At 42.1% G+C, this 25,055-nt stretch overlaps 1 protein-coding gene across 1 annotated transcript; it reads right to left on the bottom strand.

The window, feature by feature from the left end:
* Positions 1 to 71: 71 nt before the first annotated feature.
* On the bottom strand, positions 72 to 482 carry LOC138883713 (uncharacterized). The gene has a single exon (XM_070164419.1). It carries the CDS (start codon positions 480 to 482, stop codon positions 72 to 74), a length of 411 nt encoding a protein of 136 aa, XP_070020520.1.
* Between the last annotated feature and the right edge of the window lie 24,573 nt (positions 483 to 25,055).

The following is a 25,055-nucleotide window of genomic DNA, read 5'->3' as shown; positions in this document are numbered from 1 at the left end:
TCTCCTTTGTTTCTCTGACATATATCACATTTAGAGACTAGCCTTTTAACATCCTCATTGAGTTTGGGCCATTAGAATAAAGACTTGAGTCTTTGATGAGTGGCATGGACACCTGAATGTCCTCCCCAAGTAGTTATGTGCATAGCTTCTACCAATTGATGCCTCAGGTTCCCACTGCTGCCAATCCATATTTGGCCTTTGTGCCTTAAAAGGCCTTGTTGTAGGGTCACACTTGGTACTGCACTAGCATCCAGTAGTAGTTGAGACAACACTTTATCCACTTCAATGTCCTCTTCATAGCTGCTTAAAACTTCTTGCATCCAAGTTGGTTGGACTACTGATATTACCTTGCATTCAGCCTCTTCTTCAAATTGCCGAGATAGAGCATTTGTAGCCACATTTTCTACCCCCTTTTTGTACTGAATCTCGTAACTAAGACCCAACAACTTAGTTAGGCCTTTGTGTTGTAAGGAGGTAGTCATTCTTTGGTCCTTTAAGAACTTTAAACTGAAATGATCAGTTTTGATAATGAAGTGGGCCAGCTACAAGTAATGCCTCCATTTTTCAATAGCCAACAACAGTGCAATCAACTCCTTTTCATAAGTGGAGAGCCCAAGTTGTTTTGGGCTCAAGGCTTGACTAAGAAAGGCCAGGGGCCTAACTTCCTGCATTAACACTGCCCCAACTCCTGATCCACATGCATCGACCTCCACTATAAAAGACTTAGAAAAGTCGGGTAGTGCCAAAACAAGGGCCTGGATCATATCTTGTTTCAAAGTTTCAAATGCTTGTGTTGCTTCATTTGTCCATAGAAAGGCTCCCCTTTTCAGCAGGTTGTTAAGAGGACGACTAATCAAAGCAAAATGCTAGATAAATCTTCTATAATAACCAGTCAGTCCCAAAAAACCTCTAAGAGCTTTTACATTGTTGGGCGTGGATCAATTAAGCACGGCTTCTATTTTTAAGTCATCAGTGCTGACCCCTTTACCCGAGATAATATGTCCTAAATACTCAATTTGGGCCTGACCAAAATTGCACTTGGAGCGTTTTGCAAATAGTTGATTAGCCCGTTATAGCTCAAAAACAACATTAAGATGGGCCATATGGTCAATCAAATTGGCACTATAGACCAATATATCATCAAAGAAAACCAAGACGAATTTTCTAAGATAAGGCCCAAATATTTTATGCATAAGTGCCTGAAATGTTGTCGGGGCATTAGTGAGCCCGAAGGGCATGACACGAAACTACCAAAATCCATGGTGGGTGCGAAAAGCAGTCTTGAACTCATCCCCTGCTTTCATGCGAATCTGATGATAACCTGATCGTAAATCCAATTTAGAATAAAATGTGCTCCATGCAATTCATCAAATAGATCTTCAACAACTGGAATTGGATATTTATTTTTCACTGTAATGTCATTCAATTTTCTGGAATCCACACACATCCGCCAAGAAGCATCTTTCGTTTTCACCAATATAAGTGGTGAAGCAAAGGGGGATGAATTGGGAACTACAGTGCTAGCTTGTAGCATCTCTTGAACCAATTTCTCAATGACATTTTTCTGCTCATAAAGTAGCGATACAACCTTTGATTTACTACTTTAGCACCAGGAATTAGTTCAATAGTGTGATCACGGTCACGACTAGGAGGCAACCCTTTAGGATCACTAAATAAATCCATATAACTAGATAATAGCTCTTCAAGCTGGGTTGGAATGTCCAATGTAGTGATTGTACCCTCTAATGCATTCAGTTTGGCCTGAGCCACAAAGCTACAATAATTTCCTTGTAACAATTTTATCATTGCCTTGGCATTGGTGGACGATATCTGAGCAGCCTCTTGACTCCCAAACAAGGTCACCACAGTGCCTCCCATAATGAATGAAATACTATGAGGATTGGTATGTAACAACACTGGAGCAACCGAATCTATCCAATCCATTCCCAAGAATATGTCGCAATCAGGAACCTTTAGCCAATGCAAATTAAAAGTAAATGAAATATAATTCATCTCCCAAACAAAGCTAGGATTTAAATGAGTAGAAACCATTTTATGCCCACTGGCTACATTAACACGCATAGCCCTCTTCATAGGTTCTCCCAGTAAGCCCAATTTCTTTGGTACATTTGGATTAATGAAACTGTGAGTTGATCCACAATCTATTAAAATGACAAGTGGAATTCTTTTGACCCGACCCAAAATTTTAATTGTAGATGGTGAAGAATCCAAAGAGTCCAAGCCCATTAAGACATTCAAAGAAACTTCAGCTGTTACTTTTGCACCCTCTTCCACTACTGGGCTTTCCTCTTAAGCCTCGACAACAACTTGAGCTGCACCTAAACTTTCTCCTTTTTCATACTCACCGGTCATCAGTTGTAATGACTTGGGCTTGCATTGATGCCCTTGGATAATATCGTTCATGACATCTAAAACAAAGATTATGTTGTCTCAATACATCCAATGACATATTATTGGGAACATTCTGCTTTGTAGGCCCATTGGTCAATAGTTTCTGAGTTGTAGGATTGGGAAGGGTTGGTATGGTTTTAGCATTTGATGGTACTGAGTTGGGAGAATTTAGAGTGGATCTAGGATAGGTAACTGTGTATCTAGGCTGCAGGTTTCTATAGATAGCAGATAATGCCTCTTCATGCAATTTTGCAACCTCCAAATCATCCATTAATGTTAGAGGGATTGATTTTAAATTATCTTTAAGACCACCCACAAAACATGAAACAAAATAGGGTTTATTAAAAGTTGGATTTACTAATAACAAGTAATACCGCAACTCTTCAAACTTCACCTGATAGCTATCCACGTCACCTTTTTGCTCTAATCGATTAAATCCCACTACCACATCCATTGGTCTAATGTTACCATATCTCCGACACATATCTAAGCAAAACAACTCCCATGAAACATTTCCCTCATGATCCATCATATAAATATCAAATCATGTATCAAGTTTATCCTTAACATGCATTGCAACATACTGCATTTTAAGGTCAGAAGGAACCTGGTATAGTTCAAAAAATTTGTCACACCTTCTAATCCATCCCGTGGGTTGTTAGTGTCAAATTCTGGAAAGGTTAATTTGGCTTTTGGAAAATTAACTAGATTGTGTGTTTGCAGGTATATGAATGAGAGCTGGACCCAAAGCAGGCATTTGAGAACTAGCAGGTCGACCAAAAGAGGATATTATGTTGTGTTGGTGAAGAGTTAGGGCTGGTCTGTATGTGAAACAAATGGGTTGATATGAAGAAAGAGAAATGGGTAAAACCATTGAAGTAGGCATAGTGTTGGTAGAAGAAACAGGGGTGGTGTGGAGACTAGTAGGCATAGTAGGTATAATGGGATTGTTAACACTGTTAGTGTTAACAGGTGTAGTATTCATAGAATTGGAATAAAAAAGAGTGAAAGAAGTAGTGGAAAAGTTGGTAATACTTGGATAGAAAGAGGGAGGTGGTGGTAATATGGTAGTATTTTGAGAATTGAAGGGAGTTGGAGTAAGTGTCATAGCCCTACCAGCTTGGAAAAATGAAATATTAGTGGTTGAAGGAGTAAATGAAGAAGCAGAAGAGCGGAGATTACACCCCACAGAAGACTCACCCATTTCTGAAGATGAACCACCTTGTAATAACAAGGCATGTGCCGGAGTATTGACGGAAGACTCAGCTCGTCGTTCGGACTCGAGATGTGACAACAAAAGTTCGATCTTCCGGTTACTTTCCTCTTCTCTTCGAGCAGCTTCGGCATCAAGTCGAGCTTGAAGCTCCTCCATTTGAGCTATTCTTTTCTGTTTATCTAACATATAGGCCTTCATCTGCGATTCAAACTTCTTCCAATTGTTAGCATCCTCAGATGCTTTACCTTGTTATTTGTCCACCATCACTGGAACAGGACGTCGGAACGTCACCGCTCTGATACCAATATGTAACAATGGCTACTGACGAAAATAATAAAAGCAAATAAGAAGACAAATAAGAAGAAAAGATAAGGATTGTTTCATTTAGCATAATATTCCAAATGGAATTACACAGAGATAAATAAGACAAAATTCTTTAACAACCTAGACAGGTGGCAAATAAAGCAGTGGCCACTTGGAGGGACTAAAAACTAAATAATAAAGGACTCTATTGACATAAACTAAACTTAAGACCAAATTTGCAAAATATCATAAAGAAATTCTAAGACTTCAGACTATTTCCAATTCAAAAACATTAGCATCGTCTCATAACACTAAGTGTGCAGTATAGTCCTGTATTTCTTGTTCTTTATCACATGTCTATAAGCTGAAAACAAAAAATATAAATATTTAAGTGACTCTTAGACGACGACAACAACAACAACAGACACAGTATTATCCCACACCATGAGGTCTGGGGAGGGTAGTGTGTATGCAGACCTTACCCCTACTTTGTGAGGATAGAGAGACTGTTTTTAATAGACCCTCGGCTAAGGAGTCTTAGACAATGATATAAAAACTGAAGCAAGTTTCAGCTTAATCGAAGTTTTCAACCATTCTCTTCAACTAGTCCTGCTCTGGTTTCTTGATCGTTTTCTTCTTGTTGTCCCAATGTATTATTAATACAGTAATGAGGTAGGGTACGGGAAGATCTAAATAAAGAGGGGCGGGGCAGGGCAAAACATTATTTTCGAACAAAATTAATGGGTTAGGGCAGGGCATGGTTAGGTCATGTATTAAAAACAATTTCCAAAAAAAGAGAGAATGTTTCCAACTATCCTGTATTGGTATGTCCAAATAGTTATTAAAATAATTACTGAATCTTCTGCAAAGGTAAAGCGTGATGTTTTTATATCTGTTCTAATACTAAATCATTAGCTAAACTCATATATTTAAAACAATTACTCAAATAGTGAAATACTATTTTTACCTTATGATATATATGTATGAGTCAAAATTAGATCAGAGAAATTCGATACATGGAGACATAAGGCTGAGGTCGGACAGGCCGAGGTCGGGCAGACATAAGGCCGAGGTCGAACAGTCATCAATAGCCGAGGTCGGACAGTCATCAATATTCGAGGTCGGACAATCATTAATAAGATCGAGGTCGGACAGTGATGAAATAGCTAGTTTGCTTTAGAATCCACAAAGAGAATATTGTACTGAATATTCCCTCTAATTGTACTTTTTTAGGATTTTCTATGGATACCCCTTATAAATAGGAAGTGAGGACTTCCAAAAAAGGGGGGCACTCTCCCTCTCCCTCTCTCTAGAAAATATGTAAATACAGCTCTCTAGAGGATCTGTGATCCCATACCTTCTTCGGATCCAAAAAGGGTCCTAAGGTTCTTGTATTTGTCTATCATTCATCTTTATCAAATGAAAGAAGATCCGTCTCACTCAAGATTGGGTGAATCTTTTCCTTTATTTACATTTTATTGCCACTTAATATTACTTAATGCATCTTTCTTTATGCTATTAAATCTGGCCATAATCACTGCTAATACTCATACTCGGCTATGTTTTTCTATTCATATTATTCATCTCGGATATAGAGTTAATTATCTTTAACTAGGATTTACCCTTTCATCTTCTTTGATTGATTTGTTCAAAAAGGTTTCGATATCTTTTGAGTAAAAAGATTTGGCGCCGTCTGTTGGGATTTTCTAGTTAAAATTTTAGTTTCCTTTATATCTAAAATTCAATTCCAACTATGGAGCGTCTTCAGGGAAGCCAAACAAATTTGATACACTAAATAGTTTTTGTATTTGGTGCTTGTGCAAATGAGAGGCAACTAGTTAAAGGGTCATCATTTGATTTTCTTTTTCTTCTTCCTCTTTATTTAAAGAAGACTACCATATTCAATAGGCTGCAGAAAATAGAAAAACAATAATAAAGGTAGTAGGATAATTTTATATATGCTCCTCGTAGGAAGTTATTATAGAAGTTGAAGACTTTTGCTGCTGATTAATGATAATCAATATGGCCTCATTTGATAAGCATTATCATGAGCTGAAAATTGTATTCATCTTTGCTCTTTTATGTTATCCTCATGTTACAGTAAAGGGTAAAAGGAAAAGCAATAAATTAGAAGATCACATTTCTTGATGATGAGAAAGGAGAACCTGGCAAACGTCAATGGAACAAAGCTTAACAACAACACACATTTCTATCATTTAATTAATGCTTTCCACGTTTCACTTTTTTTTCTATTTAGTGCACTCCACCACTGTCCATAACAATTGATGTCTTCCTTGCAAATTTTAGTCTATTCCTTCTTTACAGTGGCCCAACATTATGCTTGGCAGCTAAATTACCACGGTTGAGAGATGTGGTTCTGCACAGTGACGTCCTTTCAGGCCTTCGTGTGCTTTGCCATGCCAACTTCACTTTTTGCTTTGACATTTACAAGGACTGAAACTAGCTCTCAAGTATGGAGCACGGTGAATCATCCTCCGATATGACTCACAACCCGTCATCAACCAAGTCACATAGACTTTCTAAATAAAAGAACAAAGGCTACAAAAATATCAGGCAGGAATTCATAAGCTACTGCCCGAGTTTGATGAGTGTCAACTCGACCAGATACCTCGAGCATAAAATATCGAAACAGATGGCCTTGCCAAATTGGTAGCGGCCACCGAAAGCATAACCGGAGAAGGGAACGTGATCAAACTGAGGTAACGAATGCTTTTTATTTTGTTTTAACTAACTATTTCTCCAAGTGGAATAAAAGTAGGGGCAGTCACCCAAGAAACCGTCGTATTCTCCAATGAAAGCAAAATTAAGCAAACTAGGACTCACCCAAGAAATGCAGAAGCTAATCAAAACTAGGACTCCCCCAGGGAACACCCTTTAAGGCCAAGGGCCATCGCCCAAAAAAAAGGAGGTCGACCCCGTACGGCTAAGAGCCATCGCCAAAAAAGAGGAGGTCGACTCCGTACGGCCAAGAGCCATCGCCAAAAAAGAAGAGGTCGACCCCTACGACCAAGGGCCATCGCCAAAAAAGAAGGAGGATGACCCCGTACGGCCAAGAGCCATTACCAAAAAAGAAGAGATCGACCCCTACGGCCAAGGGCCATCGCCAAAATAGAAGGAGGTCGACCCCGTACGGCCAAGAGCCATCGGTTAAAAAGAGGAGGCCGACCTCATACGGCCAAGAGCCATCGCTAAAAAAGAGGAGGTCGACCCCGTACGGCTAAGAGCCATCGCCAAAAAAGAAGAGGTCGACCCCTACGGCCAAGGGCCATCGCTAAAAAAAGAGGAGGTCGACCCCATACGGCCAAGAGCCATCGCCAAAAAAGAAGAGGTCGACCCCTACGGCCAAGGGCCATTGCCAATGCCAAAAAAGAAGGAGGTCGACCCCGTACGGCCAAGAGCCATCGCCAAAAAAGAGGAGGTTGACCTCGTACGACCAAGAGCCATCTCTAAAAAAGAGGAGGTCGACCCCGTATGACCAAGAACCAACGCCAAAAAAGAAGAGGTCGACCCCTACGACCAAGGGCCATCGCCAAAAAAGATGAGGTCGACCCCGTATGGCCAAAATCTATCGCCTAAAAAGAAGAAGAGGTCGACCCCTATGGCCAAGGGCCATCGCCAAAAAAGAAGGAGGTCGACCCCGTACGTCCAAGAGCCATCGCCAAAAAATAAGAGGCCGACCCTTACGGCCAAGGACCATCGCAAAAAAAGAAAAAGGTCGACCCCGTACGGCTAAGGGCCATTACCAAAAAAGAAGAGGCCGACCTCGTTGAACCACGACGGGTTAACATTACGACAAGCTCGAAATAACACCCTTACGGCTAAGGGCTATCGCCAAAAAAGAAGAGGTCAACCTCGTTCGAACCACGATGGGTTAACATTTCGACCAGCTCGAAATAACACCCCTACGGTCAAGGGCCATCGCCAAAAAGATGAATTCGGCCTCGTCCGAACCAACCTTTGGCCTCGTTCGAACCAACAATCGGCCTCGTCCAAACCAACATTCGGCCTCGTTCGAAACAATCTTCGGCCTCGACCGAACCAACATTTGGCCTCATCCGAAGCAACATTCGGCCTTATTTGAACCAACCTTCGTCCTCACCCGAACCAACATTCGGCCTCGTCCAAACCAACATTCGGCCTTGTCCGAACCAATATTCGTCCTCGTCCGAACCAACATTCGGCCTCGTCCGAACCAACCCTCGACCTTGTCCGAACTAACATTCAGCCTCGTCCGAACCAACGTTCAGCCTCGTCCGAACCAACCTTCGGCCTCGACCGAATCAGCCTCGACCTAGTCCAAATCAGCCTTCGGCCTATTCTGAATCAACGTTCGGCCTCGTCCGAATCAACATTCGGCCTCGTCCGAATCAACGTTCAGCCTCGTCCGAATCAATGTTTGGCCTTACTTGAATTTACATTCGGCGACCTCGTCTGAATTCACATTCAGCCTACTCGCCCGTCTAGATCTGAAGACGTGAATGACCTTCTCCGATGCCGCCATCCTTGTCGAAGCCACCATCCCGGACTCGACGACCTTCCCCAACTCTACCGTCTTCTCGATTGAATCATCACTCGAGTCATTGGCCCTGATCGAACTCTGCTAAAGTTCAGCCTACGGGGATACCACTTTGACCTAAAGATCGGCACCCTCTGCTGCGATCCATACTAGTCGACCTCCCCATCCGAATTTCTCGAACTACGATTAATGAAGACCGCTCACCGAGCTCGACCAAGAGACAACCTCAATAAGCAGAGGGACTAACTATATGAGTCAAAATTAGATAAGAGAAATTCGACACACGGAGACATAAGGCCGAGGTCAGACAGTCATCCACAAGGCCGAGGTTGGACTGACATAAGGCCGAGGTCGAACAGTCATCAATAGCCGAGGTCAGACAATCATCAATAGCCGAGGTCGGATAGTCATTAATAAGACTGAGGTTAGACAACGATGAAATAGCTAGTTTGCTTTGGAATCCTCAAAGGGAATATTCTACTGAATATTCCCTCTAATTGTAATTTTTTAGGATTTTCTATGGATACCCCTTTTTTTAGGATTCTCTCTCCCTCTCCCTCTTCCTCTCTCTAGAAAATACGTAAACATACCTCTCTGGAGGATCTGTGATCTCATACTTTCTTCGGATCCAAAAAGGGTCCTAAGGTTCTTGTATTTGTCTATCATTCGTCTTTATCAAATGAAAGAAGATCTGTCTCACTCAAGATTGGGTGAACCTTTTCCTTTATTTATATTTTATTGCCACTTAATGTTACTTAATGTATCTTTCTTTATGCTATTAAATCTAGCCATAATCACGGCTAATACTCATACTTGACTATGTTTTTCTATTCATATTATTCATCTCGGATCTAGAATTAATTATATTTAACTAGGATTTACCCTTTCATCTTCTTTGATTGATTTGTTCAAAAAAGTTTCGATATCTTTTGAGTCAAACAATATAGTCGAGAGACACTCAAAGGATTTATAGCATCAAATAATGAGGGGGAAAATAAAAAGAACAAAGGTAAAACTAAATAGTCATATATAGGTCAATAAAAGAGAATCTAAATGGGGCATGGCAAGGCTTAATGGGACGGGGCAGAGCAGGGCAAAAATTTGAAAAAAGGCTAAACGGGGAAGAGCAGAGTGGGTCAAAATCTTAGTGGGTAAATACTTGCCTTGCTCCTTCCCGCCCCAATTGCCATCCCTATGTATTACATTTGATTTTTCTTTAGTTTAAGCCAACCTTAAATTAAAACTATAAACAGGAATGGTTAACAAAAAGCTGAACATGGACCACAACTCTAATTGATTACTGAATAGTATACACAGAACAATATAAGTGCAATAACTTCTTAATAACAAGTGATATCACTGAAGCCAGTTTGATCCGTTTTGTCCCTCTTGTAGTTGTATTGCATTAGAAAGGAGACATAAGACATCCATGATGTGCTAGTTTTCAGGACCACTTAGTATTAGTAAGCCAGCGATGATTGTATTATCCAAATGAATTAATTTATGTGTGATTAAACTCGTTTTACCAGGTCAGTTTCCATTTTTATCTGGTTTCTAATTAATATTTATCATAGAGATTTACATGTACTATAATTAGTGCATAAAACTTAAACTCTTGCTAGAAAAGGAAAGCATCGACCGATTATTGAGGAGTGGGAAAGAGGGGCTATACTGTTTGGTGTGTAAGAATAAAGTTCCACATGGAAAGTAGAAAAGAAAAATAATTCACTTATAAGGAGTTGGATACTCTTAATGGTGTGAGGTATTTTGGGAAAAACTGTATGAGTTTGGCCAAAAGAAGATAATATCACATCATGTTAAGAATATCTTTGAGTCATTTTAGCCCAACAACTGGTATCAAAGTAAATGGTTTGGCGAGACGAGTATAGAGATGGCGGAGTGATGGCATAGACACAGCTTAGTGGGTTTACCCGTCTATATGCCGATTTACTACCTTTAACCGTAACTTCAAATACGTATACACATCCTCTCCTTTGGGCTTCGGTGACCATACCATGTTAGAAGTATCTTCCGGCATTTTAGCCCAATATATATACACTATGTAACATATGGACATGTTTCAACTGATTTTTAGATTGCTGTTTGTTGTTAAGTTTCAGTTAAGGGACAACCATAACAATGCTATGATCCACGACCAAGACAGAAAACAGAAGGGGGCTAGTGGAAACAGATAAAGATGGAGAAAGGAGGGGCCTCAGCCTCTGTTTCATATTCAGATAATGGTGGTGGCGCTAGTCAAACAAATGAGATAATTAAGGAAAAGACCCCATGTGCACTATTTGATAAAATGATAGTTATATGTTGGTCCGATGTTTCATTTGAACATGTGCAAAAGTCATGCATAATGGGGAATGATCTGCTGGTTTAAGCTACAAAAAAGGCGTCTGGTGGTTCAAGAGTCTATTTTCTGTTTTTTTGTTTTTTGTTTTTTTGGGCTTTGGCTAAATTGTGTGAAAATTCATCAAGGAATTAATTATTGTGCAATGATTTTTATATGTGTGTAGGCAGCCTATATTACACTCGTTAGCGTGCAATCTTTTTTTTTACCCGAACCCTGCATGCATATATAATACTTTGTGTACTGACGGTTGCCCTTGCACTTTTAATGATTTTGATACATGGGAAAGGTTTTGTTGGAATATTGTTTGACTCAAAAGATATTAAAACCTTTTTGAACAAATCAATCAAAGATGAAGGGGTAAATCTTAGTCAAACGTAATTAATTCCAGATCGAAAAGTTAACAACAATGATTTGCATATGGGGTGAAAGAGATATGATTGATCTTATTAAGATTCAACATTGTCTTTCTCATTAATCGATGAGGAAGCACATTTACATATTTTCTTCGAGGTCATTTCCTCTTTCTCTAGAATACAAGAAGGGAGCTTTTTTGTCTTCCTTTTTAGAAATCGGAGAGGCCCCCTTCTGAGAGCTTTCCCTGGCTATATATAGTCGGGGTATTCTTGCCCTTTGCTTGACTCGACATCTTGCCACTGATGTGTCTAGGTCATTGATAACTAGGGAGTTTGATACATTTTATTCTCCTTCTTGCTTATGTTTTGATTAGAAATTCATACAAAATAGTCCCGAGAGGCTCACAAGTTGTGCTTGATTGCAGGTTTGAACAACAAAGTGACAAAATGTCAAAGATCAGCTCAAAAAGGAGTGAAACTTGCACAAGTCCCAAGACAAGACAAAGCTTAGGCAAAACAGGCTCAGTGCGGCCGCACACCACTTTGTACAGTCCGCATTAGGAGATTCAGAGAGGTGGAATTCCAGGCAAAGAAGCAATGCGGCCGCACTAGGATTTGTGCGGTCTGTACAGAAGACAATGTGGTCGCACTAAAGACAATAAGGCCGCACTCGATTTAGTGCAGTATGCAGAGCCAAGAATCAGAGAAGTTGTAGTTTGGAGCTTTCAAGCCAATGCGGTCCGTAGTCCATTCTATGTGGATCGCGCTAGAAGCCTCCGCGGCCACAGTCCATTCTGTGCGGTCCGCACTGCCCGAGTTCAGAGAGTCAGATTTTCAGGATCAGAGCCCTAGTGCGGCCGTACACCATTTTGTGCGGTCCTCACTAACCCCGCAGGGACATTTTTGTCCAGATTTTCAGCTTAGTATAAATAACTTCTTTTTCCATTTTTAGGGTATCAGATATTGTAATTAAGCAGTTGCACTCGTGGGTTCGAGATTCTTAGCTATTTTGGGCAATTTTATCTACTTTTCATCATTGAATCTTGTTTTTAGTTAAGCAATTAATTAATATGAGTTGTTCTTCATCTATTTCTTGTTTTTCTTCTTCAATTATGAGTAGCTAGACCCATAAGCTAGAGTTGTGGCTCAACCCTAGTGTGGGTAATTGATGGGTCTTGTATTTTAGGGTTAAATTGACTATGGGTGTTTGATATTTAGGCCAATTTCATGGTTAATGGTTGAATTAGTTATTGCAAACACTAGTTTGTGTTTAGTTGATTTGGGCTCTTCTTGAGAAAGCGGGCCTAAGTCTCCGAAATTGGTCCAACAAGGAATTGGGGTGTACTCAAGAGATTGATAGCTCCAATTAAAGGGTTAAACCTCTAGAGAGTAATACCCGACTTGAACCCTAGTTGCTTGTGCAAATTTGCATACCCAATTGGTCTTGAGAAAGTCAATTCGGGCAAAATCACTCGAACCACCGAGAGGTGTAGAGTGGGTAATATCGTACAACGGTTATACCATACTCCCCAACTATGTCAATTGTGCCTTAGTTTCAAGTACCCGTTAATTAACCACCTAGGCGAAAGTCACTACCCTAATACCTTTTAAACTATTTGAACAACCCGTAGCATTAACTCTTAGCTTAATCTAGTTGCATTTACCATTTGTAGTTTGATAATAGTAGAAGTAAAAAGAAAACCCGAAAAATGATTAGAAGTGTAATTTGGAACACATACGCAATCCTAAACTAGATAGATACTCGATTCCAAATTCTAGCTCTCTGTGGAAATTGATCCCCGACCCAAAATTGGGTAAAAATTGCTCCTACCCTCTCTCACTACATAATTAGTAGTGTGGAGTAGGTCGTGATCACTTTTTGGCTCCATTGTGAGGGAGCTAATAGTTTTGTCTATCTATTTAGTTAGTTTTGTGTATTGTTCTACTTTCCTTATTTGTTACTAACTTGTTTATGTAACAACTCAGGTACCAAATGGCAGCGAACAATGCTAATGACCCTTTTGGAAACATGATTGCGGGGGAGGAGGTAGATGATGTCGGGGAAGATGAGGCGCCTCTTTTACCTCAAGGACAATGTAGAGGCCACAATGCCAATGCTAATCCGAATGGTGATATTCCAGACCCTCCTCCGCCACCTCCAAGAGTGGATCCCAGAGTACTTCCGAACCAAGGCTATGCAAGTGCTATTGTCCCACCCCAAATTCGGGCAGGCAATTTTCAGATAAGCATTGTGATGTTGACCTTACTAGAGCAGCGTGGATATTTCACAGACGCTGCAAATCAAAATGCCTACAAACATCTCTAGGGGTTCGTGGATACATGTTGGGGGTGCAAGCAGATGAATGTGTCTGAGGATGCTCTTAGGTTGAGACTCTTCCCATTCTCACTTAGAGGGAAGACATTGGATTGGCTCGAGCGACTTCCCAATCATTCCATCACAACTTGGGATGAGCTGGTGGATAAGTTCATTGCTAAATATTTCTCACCGGGGCATATGGTGGCATTGCATGATGAGATATTGGCTTTCAAGGAAGAGCCCACGGAACCTTTGCATGAGATTTGGGAGCGTTATAGAACAATGGTGAAATAATACCCCAACAATGATATGACCGAGGCAATGATACAACAAACCTTCTATTGGGGCATCAATACAACAAATCAATGCATAGTGAACCAACTTGTTGGGGGCAATTTTATGAAGCTGTCATATGACAAGGCATGTGATGTACTTGACGAGATGGCTGACACTTCTTCTGCATGGCAAAGTAGAGCCAATGTGCATCAGGGTGACCCCACGGTTATTCATTTGCACAAGGAATTACATGATAATTTGCAAGCTATAGCTGAGCTTAAAACTACTATGAACCAATTGGCAAAGGCACAGTTGCAATAAGTTCAAAATCCTTGCCAAGTGAATGCCATGGAGGGTGTTAATATGCTTGTCAATAAAATAAGGCAAAGAAGGCAACAAAACCAAGGGAATTCTGAGCAATTTGATGATGATTGTGATGGATTTCAAAGTGATGGTTATAATGAACAAAGTGAAGAGGTTCAATATGTGAATAATTATCAAAGCCAACGGGGCAACTCTTCCAACCAACAACAGTGGAGACCTTAAGGCAATTGGGGCATTCAACAACAAAACAGTGGTAATTGGGGAACAACAACCAAATCAAAAACTGGGGTAATCATAACAACAATCAAAGCAACCAAGGGAATTGGAATGGTAACAACAACAATTGGGGTAACAATAATCAAGGTGGATGGAACAATGGAAACCAAGGAAATCGGGGGCAAGGCTTTCAAAGGCCCCCAATGTACCAACAACCGAATAATCCACCCCCATTTCCATCTCAAGGTTCTAGTTCTTCTGGCAATGATTTGGGTAGAATTAAAATGATGTTCGAACAGATGATGAAGAAGAATGCGGATTCTGATGCACAGTTGGCTTCCCACAATACCTCTATCAGAAATTTGGAGGTACAATTAGGCCAAATCTCTCAGTCTTTAAATACTCGCCCCAAGGGTGCTCTACCAAGTGATACGGTGGTGAACCCGAAGGGTGGGAACAATCATGTTATGATGGTTACAACAAGAAGTGGGAAAGGCGGTGATGTGAATGCCTCCAAATAAAAGCAAATCTTGGATGATGATGTTGAGTGGCAAGAAGATGAAGTCCCTGTGGTAGTTGAAGAAAATGTGAACAACCAAGTGAGGATTGATATTCATGATGTCGAGGTGGAAACTCAAAGTAATGTGAACCCGTCTAGGGAACACATAATAGACATACCGAAGCCGGTTGTGCCTAAAGCCAAGGCTCCTTTGCCAAGGCCACCTCTACCTTATACTCAAAGGCTCGCAAAGCAAAAGAATGATAATCAGTTTAAGAAGTTTATTGACATGATGAAGAGCTTGTCCATTAATGTCCCTCTAGTGGAGACTCTTGAACAAATGCCGGGCTATGCAAAATTCATGAAAGACTTGGTCACAAAGAAGCGTTCTATGGATTGTGAAACTATAAAGATGACTCACCAAGTTAGTGCTATAGTGCATTCAATGGCCCCGAAGCTTAAAGATCCCTGTGCTTTCATCATTCCTTGCACAATTGGGAGTGCGGATTTTTCCAAGGCTCTATGTGATTTGGAAGCTAGTATCAATTTGATGCCCTACTCAGTTTCCAAAACTTTGGGTATTGGTCAACCTAGGCCGACTTCCATGAGGTTACAAATGGCGGATAGATCGATGAAGAGACCCTTGGGTATTATTGATGATGTGCTTGTCCGGGTGGACAAATTTATCTTGCTAGCTAATTTTGTGATCTTGGACTGCGAGGTAGACTATGAAGTTCCTATCATATTGGGAAGACCTTTCCTAGCTACGGGGAAGGCATTGGTAGATGTGGAAGCAGGGGAACTCACCTTCCGGGTGGGTGATTAAAAGGTGATCTTTCAAGTGTGCAAATCTATGAAGCAGCCCAACAGTACCGAGGTGTGCTCTTTTGTTGACCTCGTCACAGCAGTGATAATTGATGATACTAGTGCAATGATCAATGTGGATGACCCATTGGAGGCCGTATTGTTGAATCTTGATGTCAATGAGGATGCAAGCCGAGTGGAGTGTGTGAATGCTTTATATGGAATGGGATCTTATTCTTATGAGCCTAGAAAATTGTCTTTGATCTCGAGAATAGAAAGACTCCACCAACCAAACCGTCAATTGGGGAGCCTCTGGTGTTGGAGTTGAAACCACTTTCTCCACACCTCAGGTATGAGTTCTTAGGCTCAAATTCTACTTTGCCAGTTATTCTTTCTTCTTGCCTTACTAACATGCAGGTTGATGCCACATTGGTGATGCTTCAAATGCGGAAAAAGGTAATTGGATGGACTCTAGCTGATATTCGGGGTATAAGCCCTGCATTTTGTATGCACAAGATTATTCTGGAAGATGATGCAAAGCTCTCCTTGGAGCACCAAAGGAGGTTGAACGAGGCAATGCAAGAAGTTGTGAAAAAGGAGGTGATCAAGTGGTTAGATGCCGGGGTTGTGTACCCCATCTCTGATAGCTCTTGGACTTCACCATTGCAATGTGTACCGAAGAAGGGTGGCATGGCCGTGGTGACAAGTTCTAAAAATGACTTGATTTCGACAAGAACAGTTACCGGTTGGAGGGTTTGCATGGACTACCGCAAGTTGAATAAAGTGACCCGCAAGGATCACCTTCCTTTTCCTTTCCTTGACCAGATGTTAGACTGACTTGCTGGGCGTGCCTTCTATTACTTCTTGGATGGGTATTCTGGGTACAACCAAATCTTTATTGCTCCAAAAGATCAGGAGAAAACCACATTCACTTGTCCATATGACACTTTTGCTTTCTCTAGGATGCCTTTTGGGTTGTGTAATGCACCAGCGATGCATGATGGCCATTTTCACTGATATGGTGGAAGACATTTTGGAAGTGTTTATGGACGATTTTAGTGTTGTGGGGGACTCATTTGATGAATTCTTGAAGAATATATATAGGGTGTTGGCCCGTTGTGAAGAAACAATCTTGTTCTCAATTGGGAGAAATGCCACTTTATGGTGGAAGAAGGAATTGTTCTTGGGCATAAAATTTTGAAGCATGGTATTGAGGCAGATAAAGCAAAGATCGATGTGATTTCAAGGCTCCCTCCCCTACATCCGTAAAGGGAGTCCGATGTTTTCTTGGGCATGTTGGGTTCCACCGGAGATTTATCAAAGACTTTTCGAAGGTAGTGAATCCCCTGTGCAAGTTGTTAGAAAAAGATGCTAAGTTCGTGTTTGATGAAAAGTGTATGCAAGCCTTTAAATTTCTCAAGCATAAGTTGATCACAACTCCTATAATTATCGCACCTAATTGGAGCTTGCCCTTTGAGCTCATGTGTGATGCGAGCGATGTTGCGGTTGGGGCGATTTTGGGTCAAAGAGTGAACAAAATGTTTCATTTGGTGTACTATGCAAGCAAGAAAATGAATGATGCTCAAGTGAACTACACAGTGACCGAGAAAGAACTTTTAGCTTTTGTGTTTGCTATGGAAAAATTCCGGCCATATCTTATGGGTGCTAAGGTTATTATTTATGCCGACCATGCCGCACTCCAGTACTTGATGACGAAGAAGGACTCCAAAGCTAGACTAATGCGATTGGTCTTGTTACTTCAAGAGTTTGATTTGGAGATTGTGGACCGGAAGGGTAGTGAGAACCAAGTGGCGGACCACTTTTTCCGCTTGGAGGAGGGGAGACCTCGTGATGGCCTAGAGATCAATGATTCATTTTCTGACGAACAACTCTTTTTGGTGTCGATGAATGATATGCCATGGTTTGCCGATGTTGCTAATTTCCTTGTGACCGGTATAATCCCGTGTGAGCTCTCTTCTAACCAAAGGAAGAAGCTCAAGCGGGATAGTTTGGATTTCTATTGGGATGAGCCGTACTTGTTCAAGATTTGCACGGATGGTGTGATCCGAAGGTGTGTCCCGGAGGAGGAGCAATTGAGTATCATGGAGGCTTTTCATTCTTCTCCCTATGGTGGCCATCATGGCGGGGCGAGGACGGCTTCTAAAGTTCTTAGTTGTGGGTTTTATTGGCTAACTTTATTCAAAGATGCAGGTGATTTTGTGAAGAGATGCGACGAATGCCAAAGAGCGGGTGGAATTTCGAAGAAAGATGAGATGCCTCTCAATACCATCCTTGAGGTTGATATTTTTGATGTATAGGGCATTGATTTCATGAGCCCATTTGTTAGCTCTTGTGGGAGCACTTACATTTTCGTGGCGGTAGACTATGTTTCAAAGTGGGTTGAAGTCGTGGCTTTGCCCCACAATGAGGCCTGGAGTGTTGTTGCATTTCTCAAGAAAAGCATTTTTACAAGGTTTGGTACTCCTCGTGCAATCATAAGTGATGGGGGGTCTCATTTTTGCAATAGAGCCTTCGACACATTGCTTTCTAAGTATGGTGTCAATCACAAAGTTTCTAGCCCCTATCATCCTCAAGCAAGTGGTCAAGTGGAAGTCTCCAACAGGGAAATCAAAAGCATATTGTCAAAGACGGTCAATACATAGGACCGATTGGTCGATGACGTTGGATGACGCTGTATAGGCTTGTCAGACTGCTTACAAGACTCCAATTGGTATGTCTCTGAATCGGTTGGTGTTTGGGAAAGCTTTCCATCTATCGGTTGAGTTAGAGCATAAGGCCATGTGGGCTTTGATGATGCTTAATATTGAGTGGGATGTTGCAGCCAATCTTCGTGTGGAGCAGCTTAATGAACTTGATGAATTCAGATTCCATGCCTACTCCAGTTCTTCCTTGTATAAGGACAAGATGAAGTACCTCCATGATAAATATGGTCGTGGAAAGGAGTTCAAAGTAGGTGATTTGGTTCTCTTGTTCAACTCCCGGTTATGTCTATTTCTGGGAAAGCTCAAATCAAAATGGAGTGGACCTTTTGAAGTGGTGTGTGTGACCCCGTTTGGTGCTCTTGATTTAAAGAACAAAAATGGTGAAGTTTTCAAAGTTAATGGGCACCGGGTCAAGCATTATCTTGGAAAAATTGATGACAGCCACGTGGTGGCACTTCTCCATTTCAAATGATGTGATAGTAACTTGCGTCGTGCCGCGACGTTAAATCCGGCGCTTTTTGGGAGGCAACCCATGTGTTTTTCTTCATGTTTTTCTTTGATTTTCTTTGTAGTATAGGATTGATTTTTGGGCTAAGTAGTTGTGAGATGTTACAGGATTGTGTTGGTGCAGTACAGGACATAGTGGAAAAACGTGCCAGGTCTCTGAAGTTGTTAGTGCGGCTGCACTACATTTAGTGCGGACCGCACTAGTGAAGGGTGAAATGATGACCTCTCTGAAGTTTGCCACTGCGGCCGCACTACACTTTGTGCGGTCCGTAGTGGACCACTGCGGTCGCTAACCATTTTGTGCGGACCGCAGTGGGTTACTTGGTCAAACTTGGCAGAAGCTGTGTAGTGCGGACCACGGTTGATTTTGTGCGGTCCGCACTGGTTGGTGAGACTGGGCCCTAGGTCCTTTTCTACAAATAAGGCCTGAGGCCCTCATTTTACCCTTTTTGAACCCTCACTCTTAAAACTCATACAAGCACTGTTCATCACCATATTTGTTCGTAATTAACTGCTTGGACTTGTTACTCTTCATTAACTCTCACATCCGGTACCATTACTTGCCTTTAATTGTTTAATTTTGTTAACTTCTTTTGATTTTAGTTCTTCTTTTTTCCCTCTCTATGTTTCCCATAGTTTTTCTTCAATTGATTAGGTTAGGGTTGTAAATTTCTTGATTAGAGTAGGCTCTTGTAGTTAAAAACAAAGGGAAATCACTTAAGGGCATTGTTTAGGTATTAATTATGCTTAAAATCAAAAATTCGTTAAAACCCTAACTTAGTGCCACAACTGGGCACTCAGTGCGGACCGCAGTCATTTCTGTGCAGTCCGCAGTGCACCGGTGCGGTCCACAGTACCATTTTATGCGGACCGCATTGATGAAACTTCTGAAAGCTGAACTTTGGGCAGTGCGAACACACTACATTTTGTGTGGTCCGTACTGCATAGATACAAAGCGTGGGTAGTCTGAATCACACCCCTGTGCGGACCGCATGGCCATTTTGTGCGGTCCGCATTGGCCTCAGTGCGGTTGCACACCATTTTGTGCGGTCCGCACTGGGTACCTTCTGCAACATGTCTGCAACTCTTTCTTCTGTCTGCAATTTTGTTTCTTGCCTACTGCTATTGATACTAACAAAGTCATTTGAATTGTGTTTGCAGACAATGGTAAAACAATGAGGCAAAGGATCTAAACAACCGGGAAGAGGAGGATCTTCCCAGGGAGGGAAGTAGAAAATGATAAAACTCACTCCCCAAGCTAGGCAAAACATCAAGAACATGAGGAAAGCGATAAAAGCTGCTAATAGAGCCATTGACATGTCGGGGAGTGAGTACGAGCCCTCCCAGGAGATCTCTTCGGACTCTGTGCCAGAATACATCCCTGACTGGCCGGAGAGGCATAGATTGAGAGATACACCTCCAGCATCCCTCACTGCCCAAGCATCAGTGAACATCTCTTCTGGGTCGTCTAAGGGCTCAGGTGATGGTAGTGGGGAATACTCCACCTCTCCCACAACTTCATTATCCGGAGAGGGTGCAATAGGTGATGAGGAGGAAGTAGGGGGAGACGAAGAAGTAGGAGAAGGAGGTGAACCACAAGTGGGTGGTATTGCCTGAACTAGGAAGCCGGAGGTGTGGCAGGACCGATTTGTTAGTGAGGTAGCATACCACAAGTTCCGGGAATGGTGGTCGGTGAGAAAGTTAATCCCGGAGCAAAATTTTATTGATAGAGACTTGCTACCTCACAACCCCAACGTGAGAAGGCAGTTTAGGACAAGAGTGGGCTGGGAACATTTTCTAGATGAGCGTGGGGATGCAAATGAACACTTGGTCAAGGAATTTTACAACAACGTAGCCCACATAAAAAAGGGCTCAAATGTGACCAAGGTTCGAAATCTGAAGGTGTTGTTCGACGGGAAGACAATCAATGACTATCTTGGGTTTAATGAGGAAGATAAGACCCTGTACATGGCAAAGATGGAAATGGGAGAGGAGGTCCGCCCATGGTTGGCACAATACCTGGCAATCCCAGGTACTACTCCCGATTGTTTGACTGTTGGAGTCAAAATTCTGAGGCGTAGTTTGAATTTCAAGGCACGGGGGTGGGAGACCTTTGTATGTAGCAGGTTGGACCCCACAATGCATGACAACTCCCTCCCTCTCCACCGGGTTGTGATAGAGGATTCGATCATGGCGGGGTACCCGATCAATGTGGGGAATGTGATGTCGCCGATTATTATTATTGTGGGTGCCGAGCATGACAGAAACTACCCGTTCCCCAGTTTCCTCACTATGTACTTTGGGGACCTGAAAGTGGAGAAGAGGCCCTTCGACATCAAAGTCAAAGTGAAGGATCCTTTATCCTGGTACAACATGGAGGGGGATGACAACCCCAAGAGCAATAACTTCAAGAGTACAGTTACTGCTCCATCTAGCCAGTCTGAAGAGCCAATTGTGGTAGTGACTCCAGCTTATCCTGCCTCTACTTCCACTGCTGCCCCTCCTGGTCCATCCACCTCAGCGGACCCGGAGATTCCATCTTCCTGGGCCCATCCTATTACTGCCCGCCGACTGAGCCAAACACTTCTGAGTATCAACAACTGAATGCAGACTTGCCTCATCCAAGTTGTCCATCCTGACTACCACGGTAGAGGCTCAGTCGGCACCTCCAGCCCCACAGGTTTCCCAGTCAATAGAGGATGCTTTGAAAGAAATTTTAGACAACCAAAAGAAAATCCTCGACACTTAGAAGGTGCTCACAGATGCAGTTGCTTCACATAGCCAGTCTCTCAAGGAGCTTTCTAGGGAGCACAAGAAATTGAGGAAGACGCGGGCTTCCAAGGAGTCCGTGAAAGCGCTGAGGGTTGATGTTGACCGATTGAAGGTAGACCATGTGCCTTTGGACTTATTGCTCGATGATCCTATGCCAGCAGCTCATCCCCAGCTAGAGCAATCACAGAGGCCTCCAAAGAGAAAGAGGATGATTCCCAGAGCGGATGATGCTATCATCCAGTTGGCCGATGATAAGTAGGGATTTTAACGAGTTTCATGCTCCTTCTTGCCAATGCTTTGATTATAAATTGTTACAAAATAGTCTCAAAAGGCTCATAAGTTGTGCTTGATTGCAGGTTTGATCGACAAAGTGACAAAATATCAAAGATGGGCTTAAAAGGAGTAAAACCTTCTCAAGTATCAAAGACATAGTAAACTGAGGGCAAACAAGCCTAGTGTAGATCGCACAAAGTCGAATGCGGCCGCACTAGGTGATTCAGAGAGAAGGAAAAAAACAGGCTTCAGGCAAAGCGGCCGTGATACACATTTTGCGGCCTGCGGTGAAGGCTCCATAGTCGTGCTACCTTTTTGTGCGGTCCGCGGAAGGAGGTTCAGAGAGTTGGCAAAAATGGGCTTTAGGTAACGCGGTCGCGGTACACATTTCACGGTCCGCGGTGAAGGCTTCGCGGTCGTGCTACCTTTTTGTGCGGTTCATAGAAGAGATATTAAGAGAGATGGGAAATACCAATGCGGTCCACGGTCATGGATGTGCGGACTACGACAGCTGCCTCCGCGACCATGGTCCATTCTACGCGATCTGCGGAGCCCAAGTTCAGAGAGCCTAGAACTGAAGTCCAAGAGCCTAGTGCAGCCGCGGTCCATTTTATACGGTCCGCACTGACCCCGTAGGGATATTTTTGTCCAGTTTTTCCAACCTAGTATAAATAGAATATTTTACCATTTTTTAGGTTATCATATATATCAGAGCTGAACTGCACTCGTGGGAACCTCATTTGTAGCCATTTTTGGCATCTTAGCTTCAAATTAACAATAGATTCTCTGTATTTACATTAGCATATAATTAATATGCCTTGTTCTTAATCTATTTCTTAATTTTCTTCTTCAAACATGAGTAACTAAACCCATTAGCTAGGGTTGTGGCTCAACCCTAGTGTGAGTAATTGATGGGTGTTGCCATCTATTGTTAGATTGACTATGGGTGTTTGTTATTTGGGTCAATTTTATGGTTTAATCTATGAATTGGTGGTTGCAAACACTGGTTTGTGCTAAGTTGACTTGGCTCTTCTTGAGAAAGAGAGCCTAAGTCTCCAAAATTGACCCAACAAGGAATTGGGATGGACTCAAGAGAATTGATAGTCCCAATTAAAGGGTTAAACCTCGAGAGAGTAATTACCCAACTTGAACCCTAGTTGCTTGAGCTAATTTGCCTACCCATTTGGTCTCGAGAGAGTCAATTGGGCAAAATCACTCTCTCTACCGAGAGGTGTGAGAGTGGGTAAAATTGTGCAACAGTTATAGCATAAGCTCCAATTATGTCAATTGAACTTTAATAACTTCTACCCGTCAATTATCCACCTAGGTAATGTCACGACCCTAGTGCCCTTCTTCCCATTAGATACAACTTAACAATTCTCTCATAGCATAATCTAGTTTCAATTAATAGCTTGGTAATAGTAGTTTATAATCTAAAAACCCAAAAATGTATGGAAGTGACATTTGGAACAAATACACACTTCTAGTCTAGATAGATACTCAACTCCATTCCTAGCTCCCTATGGAAATCGATACCGACCCTCATATCGGGTAAACGATATTGCGACCCTCTCTTCCTACTTTTTAGTAGTGTGGAGTTTGAAGTGATCACTTTTTGGCGCCGTTGCCGGGGAGCTAACAGTGTTTGCTATCTATTTAGTTAGTTTTGAGTTTTGTTCTTCTTTCCTTCTTTGTTACTTACTTTTTTGATTACTCGGGTACCAACATGGCATTAAACAACGCAAATGACCCTTTTGGAAACGTGATAGCGGTGGAGGAGGTAGAAGATCTTGAGCAAGATGAGGTGCCTCTTGCACCTCAAGGACAACAGAGAGGCTGAAATGCCAATGCAAATGCTAATCCAAATGATAATATTCCAGACCCTCCTCCACCACCTCCAAGAGCGGCTCCCAGAGTATTACTGAACCAGGGCTACGCAAGTGCTATTGTTCCGCCCCAAATCCGGGCGGACAACTTTCATATAACCAATGTGATGTTGACCTTACTTGAGCAGTGTGAGTACTTCACGGGCGCTGCAAATCAAAATGCCTACAAACATCTCAAGGGGTTCGTAGATACATGCTGGGGGAGCAAACAAACGAATGTGTCCGAGGATGCGTTGAGATTGAGACTTTTCCCGTTCTCACTTCGGGGAAAGGCATTGGATTGGCTCGAGAGACTCCCTAACCATTCCATCACAACATGGGATAAGTTGGCGGATAAGGTTATTGCCAAATTCTTCTCTCCTAGTCATATGGAGGCACTTCGAGATGAAATATTAGCCTTCAAGCAAGAACCAACAGAACTTTTGCATGAGATTTGGGAGTGATATAGAACGATGGTGAAAGAGTGACCAAATAATGATATGACCGAGGCCATGATCCAACAAACCTTCTACCGAGGCATAAATACTACAAATCAATGCATTGTTAACCAATTAGCCGGGGGAAATTTTATGAAACTTTATTATGAGGAGGAATGTGATGTACTTGATGAAATGGTGGACTCATCTTTAACATGGCAGAGTAGAGCAAACGTGCCTCAAGTTGACCCTACGGTTATCCATTTACAAAAGGAATTACATGAACACGGGCAAGCGATAGCTAAGCTTACCACCACAATGAATCAATTGGCTAAGGCACAATTGCAACAAGTTCAAAATCCTCACCAAGTGAATGCCATGGAGGGTGTTAGTATTCTTGTCAACAAGAGAAGGCAAAGGAGGCAACAAAATCAAGGAAATTCTAAGCAATTTGTTGATGAATATGATGGGTGTCAAAATGATGGTTATGATGACCAAAGTGAAGAGGTACAATATGTCAACAACTATCAAGGCAATAGGGGTAACTCTTCAAACCAACAAATGGCGACCCCAAGGAAATTGGGGCAATCAACAACAAAGTGGTGGCAATTGGAAAAACAACCAAAACAACAATTGGGGTAATCAGAACAACAACCAAGGCAACTGGAATGGAAATAACAACAACAGGGGAAGCAACAACAATCAAGGCGAGTGGAACAACAATGGAAACCAAGGCAACAGGGGCCAAGGCTTTCAAAGGCCCCCAATATACCAACAACCGAACAATCCACCCCCTTTCTCTTCTCAGGGTCCTAGTTCTTCTGGTAATGATATGGGTAGAATTGAAATGATGTTCGAG

This window comes from Nicotiana sylvestris, chromosome 12 (genome assembly GCF_000393655.2).
Source record: "Nicotiana sylvestris chromosome 12, ASM39365v2, whole genome shotgun sequence".
NCBI classification, from domain to species: domain Eukaryota; kingdom Viridiplantae; phylum Streptophyta; class Magnoliopsida; order Solanales; family Solanaceae; genus Nicotiana; species Nicotiana sylvestris.
Note: the sequence above shows the minus strand (reverse complement) of the source record. Positions and strands in the feature narration are given on the sequence as shown.